A 10,192-nucleotide genomic window follows, 5' to 3' on the forward strand; every position below is an offset into this window, starting at 1 on the left:
ATGAAAAAAGTGTTTTAAAATGCTTTTAAAGGCGTACAGTTGCTTTCCAATCATTAGTTTTCAAAATATCGAGGTACTGACGGAATTTTTTTTTCCCCAAAAAAAAAATTTTTTTTGTGGGACTGTATTCATGAAAATTTGAAATGTTTTCAGAGGAGTTCAAACATGCTAAATATGATTATAAACGTGGGAAAATGCATTTTAACTGCTTTTCAGTTGGTGAAACTTCAATTTTCATTAAAATTTTGAAGTTTTTCGAAAAAATATTTTTTTTTGCCCCCTGATTTTTCAGGCCAACTTTGAAGGGGGGGGGGAGGGGGTGACATAAACTTTGAAAAATATTTGCAACGGCCTAACATTATATTAAATATTTCAATCATAAAGACTATTTGTATGTATGTATGTATGTATGTATGTATGATCCCCATACCCGCAGGCAACTTGGTCCTGGAACACATGTGAGCGCTAGGTGAACAATTCGATCATCTTTTACTCCGTAGTCTGTACACCCACGTGCATAAGTTTTTTTGCACGAATTTTTTATGCTACAAATACCAGCGCATAGATCAAAATGGTTTCCCGCTTCCCTCCCCAAGCGCCGGAAATTTGTAGCGGGTGTAGGGACACTTTGCATAGACGCCCTTGCTCCCATCACGTCACTGAGGGTATGGAGCGACGAGAAATTAATAAGCATGCCCCCCAAGTCGAACCTTCATTAGAGAAGCAGGCAATCCACAACTCACAGCGAACGACTAAGGGAACACCCTACCGCGTATATAATAAGGTTGGCGTGGATGTCTTGAGTGATTTGAGCGAATGTAAGTGTATTAGCGAGAGAGTTTTTTGTTTTAGAAAAGGAACGGGCTCACCAAATAATGTAATCTTCAAGACCGGCTTCATTTGAGTTCCAGGAGTTTTCCGATTTGATAAACTTGCGACCGGATGAACTCCCTTCGACTTAAAACAGCCAACGACAACTTTCAGCTGGGATTGGCGACGTTGCCGATTGACTCCTCCGTTGTCCATGAAAGTGTACCGGATGAATTTGCTGCTGCTGGAAAATCTTGACTGATCTTGATCTTGTCTATGATGATTCTTCGCGTTGGAATCCGGAATGCAGCTCCGATATCTGCAACAGGCTCGGGCTCTACGTTATTTGGCCGTTTTGACACCAAACCCCTTTTCGAAATCCAGGTTGAGTTCCAATTGCTCCGCTGGATACCACTGCTGAACCGCTTGTCCTTGACCACCAAGTTTTCCACCGAATATTGCCAGGAAAGGGCAAAATTAAATATTTATTACATTTTTTGGATGCAAAATTGAAGAACCAAATTGACAGCGAAAAAAAAATTCGAACCGCACACGCGCATGGATTACTTCGATCATTTCATATTTCAATCATAAAGACTATTTGGGTAAATTTTATTAGTTTACAATTTAAAAACTTGAACCTTTTGGAGAATTGTTCGGTTTTCTGAAAAACTAACTTAATTCAATAATTTTTTAATCCGCTGTAGTAAAAACTTTACTACTATTTCATTTGAAAGGTATAATTTTAAAAGAAATTAAAAGAATAAAGCTTCGTTTTATTCAAAATAAAATAAAGAGTATTTTTTAAAGGCGATTTGCCTTTAAAAAAATTTGGTTTTTTTCTGAGTCCTGTTTAGTTTTTACGATTATTTGGGTGGATGATTTCCGTGAAAGTTAAGTCTATTTTTTCTAATCTAATCTAACACAAACGCAGCCAGTCCGATGAAAGCATGCTGGAAAGTCTTGCGATTAGATTACGCCCCAAGCACTTTTCTTGTCAGTATTAATAATTGCAGTACATCCGAGAACACCCGAAAATGAATTGCAAAAATTAAAGCGGCCAGCCCTACTGCGTTGTGTTTACCGCAGAGAGGATTCTGTGAACGGATCACATTTCACAGAATCTACAGGGGAGGAAGGATGCGTGGACATACCGTACCAAACGCTCCGAATCAGTTGTGGTTGGGTGTGTAAGTGTAAATTTGGCAAATAATGGGGTTCGTGGAAATGGAGAAATGGGGATTGGGAAAATGGAAGATGGAGAAGGGGTAGGAAAGATATTTCATTTAATCAATAGAATATAATTTATATTGGTATGGTATGGAAAAAAACATTGCAAAAAATTATGGAAAGATCTCACCAAAACCTGGATATCTTCAATAAGCAGCTTCAATCTTCATTTTCCTGCAACCGGAATTGGACACAGCCTGACGTCACCTTCTCTGGGTTCTTGATAGTTTTCAGTCGACGAACCGAATCAAATAGAATCTGCTTCCATTTAGGGGCTGTATAAGTGAAGGAACAGGCTCCGCAGGTTGCAAACAGCTTCTGGCTTTGCCGGAAAGGCTGGAACCATCAGGAAATCTTCACCGTTCCGCCATACGAAAAGGTTCACGGAGAGCTTCACTTTTGTCTTCAGCCACAGAAAGATTCTCTTACAGAATAAAGTCAACCGAAGAACAAATCCGAAACCGTCGTGGAATTTTGTAAAAATTGGCCAAAAGATGCCAACGAGAAATAACTTGAAAAAAAAAACCCCGAAGAAAACGTCAAATTTCGTGAAAGTTAAGTCTATTTTTTTAATAAAAATTTCGATCTCGTATAAAAATTTCGATTTTTGCCTATTGATTTTAAATTTAGTTTTTGAAAAGAGAGATGTAGGGGAGAGTGGGGAGACTTGATCCCCGGGGAGACTTGATCCCAAGCCTGTATCTCGTCAGCATGTGGGTAAAACAATTAGCTTTGTTCTAGAAAGTTGTGCGAAATTGACTAAAACTCATTGTAGAAAACAAAGAAAAAAAATAAAAAATGTTTAGATTGAGTTACACACATTTTTCGAAGAAGTGCTGCAAAAAACTTCCAAGAGATCTTTTTTCTTTGTTTTGATAAGTATAGAAAACACTCAAAAATAATTTAAAAAAAATGTTTATACATGAATTGTTTGATAAACATATCAACTCCAAAACCCTTACACATTTGACGTTAAATTTATCGTCATACTATTTTTACAATCAATTGTTTAAAAAAGTGCGTTTAGGGAGACTTGATCCCTGCATTTTTAAAGTCACTGGAATCAGCCTCAAGATTAAATAATTTGGCTGGGTTTTCGTACGCAGTTTCCTTTAGTATAGTTGTACATAACTAACTGCAGTTTGAACCATTTTTCAAAAGTTTTGTAAACAAAAATTACCAGCTTTTGTAAACATGCTCAATTTTGGTCTAAAAAAGAAAATTTTAAGTTTTTAAATATTTTGCATGCTAAACTTGTTATAATTTGAACACAAACGTACAGGTTTAATGTGAAATTGCTGTATCTTATAGAAAATTAATAGTTTGGATTAATAAGAAACATTTTGCTTAAGATTTCTTCAAAATGTTGAAAGGGGGATCATATTACCCCCAACATTTTGAAAATGCCGGTTTAAATTTTTTTTAAAACGCTTGTCATTATTCTAAGAGTTTATCTGATGAAATACCCATATCAGCCAAACATAGTTGAATGTTTAAGCTTTCAATTCATGCAAAAAGATCATAGTTTTGTGAGAAATTGACAGAGTTATGTGCGATACAAAAAAATGGGATCAAGTCTCCCCACTCTCCCCTAAACCTTTAAAAATATTTTGAATGGGCTAGTTGTCGCAGAAAATTCAAACTATTTTACTAATGTTGGCTGAACAAGATTGTTGAACCTTACTTGGATATGAAATTGATAAAATGTAAACTTTTAGCTTTATTAGTCGAATATTAAAAAAACAGTTCAATAAATGACCACCCATAAACCAGATGGAAACTTTTTTGATAATTAGAAGATTTGTTTTTGGGTCACGCTCAAATTTAGAGAGGATTTTTTTTTGTTTATTGAAGAATAATTTATAATGAAGCATAAAAAGTGGTTTCTGTGATTTAAACATAAGATTTTGAGAGTATTTTTTACTTTTTTCACGTTCCGCGAAATTTGCGTGAAATTTGGTGATTTAAAATTGAGGTCCCCGTGAAATTTGCTATTTTTGAGCGTGAAAAATCACTAAGCCTTATTATGGCTCATATGTGCAAAACTTGTCGTTAGTTGGGAATTTAACTTTAAGTTGTCAAATGTCGAATAAAAAATCATTTTTCTCCATTTGACCTGATTTGCTCCAATGAAAAGTCCTAATCGTAGCCTATAACCTTGCTGAAGCCACCAAAATATGTAAAATGGCTTTTTTGACGAAGGGAATCTATGTATTCAAAAGTTTCATCCTAAATAAAATATACAAAATAAATCCCCAATAATATGCCAAATTTTAGAGAATAACACAACTCGACATTTTTGAAGTCTAATGGTAAAGTGTCTTTAATAAAACTAATAATAATAATTTTTGAAGTTGTTAAAGCTTCAGTTTAGTCAAGGTATGGCACATTTTTCTACCATATCTTGACGAAACTGAAGCTTTTACTGACATCAACTTCAAAAATGTCGAGCTGAGTCTTAGTTGAGACACCTCCTTCAAAACCATTAGACATTTTTTTAACAAAAATTACCCTACATACAATGTTTGTTTTCAGAACGCCCTCGGCGAGTCCTCGGCCAAGTCCATCCTCGGTCTGCTGCCGGGCGGCGCCCACCTGGTGCACTCCAACTTCTCCGACGGTCTGCTGCACACCATGTGGCGGGTACGAAGCGCCCAGCCGCTGTCCGACCTGCAGATCCTGTACAAGCGTACCGAGGGGGTAGGTTTCCTGGTTTGTTTAAGATTTTCAAGATATACTAATAAAATTTTGATTTTCGTTACAGCCCAAGTACATCACCATCGAGCCAACCCTTTCCGAACAGAACAAGGAGGAACCCGGAGATGTTTGGAGGTAAAACTACTCAACATTTTAAAATTGTCTTAAAATCTAAAAAAAAATCTCCTTCAGCATTCGTCGCTCGTTGAACCTCCCGCCCGGCGAGTGGCTGATCACGGCCCGTGCCCGCAACACCGAGGGCTGGTCGTACGCCGAAACGGTCCCGTTCATGTTCCAGATCCCGAGCGAGGTTTCGCTGGAGAGTCAACGGGGCACTGGCGCTGGTGCCACTGCGCGATCATCCCTGGCGATGGGTTTCAGCTTGCTGCTCGTTTCGCTGCTCTGTAGGCTATTCTAAGTTATGAAAGAAAGAAAAATGTGAAACGGAAGAAAAACCAATGTGGTGCAAAAAGTTGCTAGCTGAATGTGCTATTTTTATCAATTTAGTTTGAAGAAAGTGAGAGAAGAAACAAGAGTTGAAGCGATTGTTTTTGACGCGCGAAAGAAATTATTTGTTGAGAAGAGAAAAACTAAAGATCTGCTAAGTTGTAAGAGTCAGGAAACTCGGTCTCGCGTGCATATTGTAATAGTGTAAAAATGTAGCTAAATGAGCAAAAAAATTAACAGGAAAATGCCTTGTAATATTTCACCAAAAATTATAACAAAACAAAATCAACACAAGAATTAAACGTATTAATATGGATGTTACCTTCATCAGGTGCAAATTAGATAACAATCTGGTTTTAAATCGTCCACGCTTTCCACTATTAGTAATCGATAATGGGGTGTTGCAAATAGCACGGGATTGGAAAAAATACTAAAGCTGTTTGTAACACCGCGTCCACAATAGACAACAGTTGCTAAGCACTTTTAAATCTATCAATTCCGAATTATAAAATCCGATAGCAAATCCACGTACACACTGTAAATGTAAAGTAATCTTTAAACTTATCTTATTAAATTACTCCGATGGTACGCTATTAAATGAAGATACACACGCAGGCAGCAATCGCGCAGAAGGAACCAAATAAAAACGCTTAAACGTTTAATTTTATGTTAATAATTATTTCTTGTTGTAATTTTCTTTACGAGAGCCGCAAATAGGAAATGGACAGATCGCGGCTACCAATTCCATCCTTCTTTTATTTTATTTCGTTTATACTTTTTGTTTTCACCAACTTAAGTTTTCGCAACAAATAAAAATCAAATCCCGGTTTCCCTATAATCTGTAAACATTGTTTAAGTTATGTCCATCTAGTTTCTAAAACGATTTCCATCTTTGTGTATAGTATGAATCAAAACAACTAGAATATACTTTATAATAGTGCTCGTACTAATGGTTAGTCTTATAGAATAAATAACAATCAATAGGAAACCTACTTAACGTGTAAGATCCTGAAATGCTATCAGAGAACAAGAAAAACTTATTAAAATCGATAGAATGACACACATACAAAGGTAAATACTACATTAGGGTAGCTAGCAGAATCAAGGTAAATTTAAACAAAAGCAGCACACCCCAAAACTCAATTGGAGACGCCATAATATTTATAAAAAAAAATAGTCACATACTGCATCCCTATCTCAATAGTTATTGTCTTTTTACGTTAAGCGAGAGAGTAAATTATAAAACAAAAAAACCCCTCTCCGAAAAACTCTCTGAAAACTTGAAAAGTGTTCAACAAACTGCAAACTTCGGTTGAATGTGTGTTTTCTGTTTCTGAAAGAAGGTAAATTATGTTGGATGATCGAGAGGTTAATCAAAGTGACCCCATCTTGTAGGTATTTTAGGACTTGTAGTGTGTAAATGAAAAATATCGACGGAAACGAGTTTGAGGATGAGACAAAAGTGCAGCGCAGTTGCAAGAAATAAAATTTGAGAATGAAACAGAAAAAAGTTGTTTTTTTTTTTGCACGTTGAATAACGTTACATTCGATGGTGCTGGGGTGCCATTCCGCAAACTTGGGCTGCATTCATGCGAATTGAAATAGGGGAAATATACCCTTTCCAATCAAACACCTATCTTCGTCATAGAGTTTGATGCTCGATTAAAGCTCCAAAAATACTATTTAGGCTATAAATTTACCAGCAACAGCACCGCCTCGAATAAACACGCAAATGTATGACACTTACCGGCCAAAAAGATTATATTCAATGCACTTTTGATTCTAATTTCTATTTTGCGAGACCATTTCTCATCATTTTGTTGGCACACACGTGACACACGCGAGAAACCCTCAAACGCTTAATGTAGGCTTAGTGATTTTTCACGCTCAAAAATAGCAAATTTCACGGGGACCTCAATTTTAAATCACCAAATTTTACGCTAATTTCGCGGAACGTGAAAAATGTTAAAATTACTCTCAAAATCTTATGTTTAAATCACAGAAACCACTTTTTATGCTTCATTATAAATTATTCTTCAATAAACAAAAAAAATCCTCACGTAATTTGAGCGTGACCGTAAGAGCCACCGTGACCTCTGACACTAATTTTCATTTTTCTCCAAAATTAAACAAAATTTAATTTATTTTTAGTTTTGGGCACTTGGAGAACGTGTAAATGAACAATCTCAAGCATTTTTGATACTGGTTTTTCGTAAGTAGGTCGAATACCGATGTAAAAAGGACTTTGTTTACCAATGGCTCTTACGGCTTTTTGAAAACTAATCCGAGAAATCTTCTAATTATCAAAAAAGTTTCCACCTGCTTTATGGATGGTCAGTTATTGAATTGTTTTTTTTTTTATTTTCGACTAATAAAGCTAAAAGTTTACATTTTATTAAATTTCATCAGGTTCAACAATCTTGTTCAGCCAAAATTAGTAAAATAGTTTGAATTTTCTGCGACAATTATCCCATTTAAAATATTTTTAAAGGTTTTCATTCAAAATATTTTTCAAGGTTTACATCTCTCTTTTCAAAAACTAAATTTAAAATCAATAGGCAAAAATCGAAATTTTTATACGAGATCGAAATTTTTATAAAAAAAACGGAAATCATCCACCCAAATAATCAAATATCGTTAAAACTAAACAGGACTCAGAAAAAATATGCAATATTTTTAAAAGGCGATTTCAAAGTTAAAAAATACTCTTTATTTTATTTTGAATAAAACGAAGCTTTATTTCTTTTAAAATTATACCTTTCAAATAAAATAGTAGTAAAGTTTTAACTACAGCGGATCAATAAATTACTGAATTAAGTTAGTTTTTCAAAAAACCGAACTATTCTTCAAATGGTTCAAGTTTTTTAATTGAAAACTAATAAAATTTACCCAAATAGTCTTTATGATTGAAATATTTATTATAATGTTATTTAAAAAAAAATTGACGAAATTGATAAATTTCAAGAATTTCAAACCGTCCACGAAATCGTCAAAATTCACTAACCCTATATTAGTAATTGAACAAGGGTATTCACTCACTTAATTCTACAGTAGTTCTTAAGATTATTTTTATTCTTATTTGAGTTTGATAAATATTTTGAGAAAAATCGCTACAAAAAAATATAAATATTTTGAGAAAAATCCGCTACAGGGGAAAAAGACAAATTTCGCGGATTTCACGCTGTCCGCGAAATCGTGAAATTTCACTAACCCTATTAATGAGTATCGCTAAAATCAACTTTTCACTTTCGCTTACTTTTTCATGGCGCTTTCGATACAAAACTGTCCCCAACTTTCAGCAACATGTTCTTTTGCACATTAGTTAGTCACTCACTTGAAAAATAATCCCGAAACATGTAAATAATTAGCAAGCGCCATCAAAAAAACAAACGCGCCAAGTCTTTTGACGTTTAAATTTTGACGACCCATTCCAATCGAAGGCTGAAGAAAACCGAGCGAGAAGCGAAGGCAAATAAACAATTGGTCTGAATCCATTCTAAAGCCAAAACCAAGAGTGGTCCATTCTTTGTCTCTTTGTAAAAATCGTTTGGAATGGATGGTATTAAATTTTGTTAATTTAATATTGTGATTCAATAAATTAAAAAAAAGCTTCAATACTACATTCAACACTTTTCTCAGAATACAAAATCATTATTAAATTATAAAATATCCGACCCACAGCCGCTTTGGGTTCAAAAGGGTGGGCACTAGGATGTAACAAAACCACACTTTTTTGCGGGCATTTCAGGGGATGATCCCCTAGGTGTACTGAGTCAGAATCCCAAATATGAGCTCGATTGGTGGCAACAGGACCTGGCGCTCCGGCTTCAAAGTTTAAATGGGATTTAACCCGTAAAATCGGTGCGTTTTGGTTTTTGCCCTTTTTGAGTCCTTCAACGATTTTTGGATTTTTCAAAAACCTCATGAGCTTATAGTTTGTGTTCCAGGGTACAACTTTGCCGAAGACTGCGAAGAGATTTGACCGCTCAGAAAAATGGTACAGAATTTACAAAATCTTTTCTCTTGTTTTTCTGATAACGTAAAACATATTCTGGCAACACTCGCTTTTGAGGCGCGCTTTCGGCAAACTATGCAACGCATGCTACGGTGCGTCGGCATGTATTTGTCCAGCGTCGTGTTGTTGTTTTTGTTGTTGTGATTGTTGAGAACGAAAGTTCTTATGGAACTCCAAGAAGCTCTCCGGTTGACTCTCAGGATTCAGTTGGATGCCCAGGCAGAACCGATTCTAAACCTTGCTCGAGTGCCAACTAACGCGGCTGTCTTGAAAGCGCTTTATTACGTACGGATGTTGTGTGCATTTTGAACAGTGTTGGTATTATCGCGCTCTCCACTGAAGATTAAAATTACGCCCAAAATGTGTCGATCCGACACACTGAATGTGTACGCCGCGTTGTTTTGAAATCGATGTGTCGATTCTACACATTGTGCTGGTTTTGGCTCAAAAAGCCATCCAATGTGTAATTTCTTTTGCCTGCTTCAACAAAGTTGCCGTTGGGTGTCGCCACCAGCCTGGGACTTTGACATAAAGTGAGCTGAAAAAATGCGGTTTATTTTGTCAGCGAAATGTTAGTGATTTTATTTCTATCGAGAAATTAAAAGTGAGAGTGTGTGCAACATGGAGTTAAACTTTCTGTGAAGTTGATGTGAAGATTACCATGGCACTTTGAAAAGTTTAACTCCATGTTGCACGCACACACTCTCACTTTTAATTTCTCGATACAAACGTGGTAAGTTCCTTCACGGAGGTTTGGGGCACACGGCGGTGCCTTTTGTTCCGTTGGGCAGCCGGATGTAATGGGCAAAAAGGGCATTTTCCGAGGTCAGTGTTTAGCCATCATTTTTTTTCTGTTCGTCTTTTGCAAGGTTTTGAAGAAACACCAGATCCGGCGTACGCAGCCCTTCGAACCATCCGTGGGCCACTGGCCACTGATACGAACGAATAGGCTGTGCTGACGGTGGTGAAGAATGTAAGTCTTTTTCGACCAAA

General features: G+C 36.1%; 1 protein-coding gene across 3 annotated transcripts in view; it reads left to right on the forward strand.

Moving 5' to 3' along the window:
• The window catches only part of LOC120417969 (neurotrimin), a 137,542-nt gene extending 130,848 nt beyond the window's left edge, over positions 1 to 6,694 (forward strand). For all 3 annotated transcript variants that reach the window (XM_052709118.1, XM_052709119.1, XM_052709117.1), the window contains exons 8-10: positions 4,576 to 4,740; positions 4,805 to 4,872; positions 4,930 to 6,694. In XM_052709118.1, coding sequence (XP_052565078.1) covers positions 4,576 to 4,740; positions 4,805 to 4,872; positions 4,930 to 5,155 — 459 coding nt within the window. In that variant the 3' untranslated portion in view covers positions 5,156 to 6,694. The remainder of the gene's footprint in view (positions 1 to 4,575; positions 4,741 to 4,804; positions 4,873 to 4,929) is intronic.
• Positions 6,695 to 10,192: the final 3,498 nt, after the last annotated feature.

Source organism: Culex pipiens, chromosome 2, assembly GCF_016801865.2.
Source record: "Culex pipiens pallens isolate TS chromosome 2, TS_CPP_V2, whole genome shotgun sequence".
NCBI classification, from domain to species: Eukaryota; Metazoa; Arthropoda; class Insecta; order Diptera; family Culicidae; genus Culex; species Culex pipiens.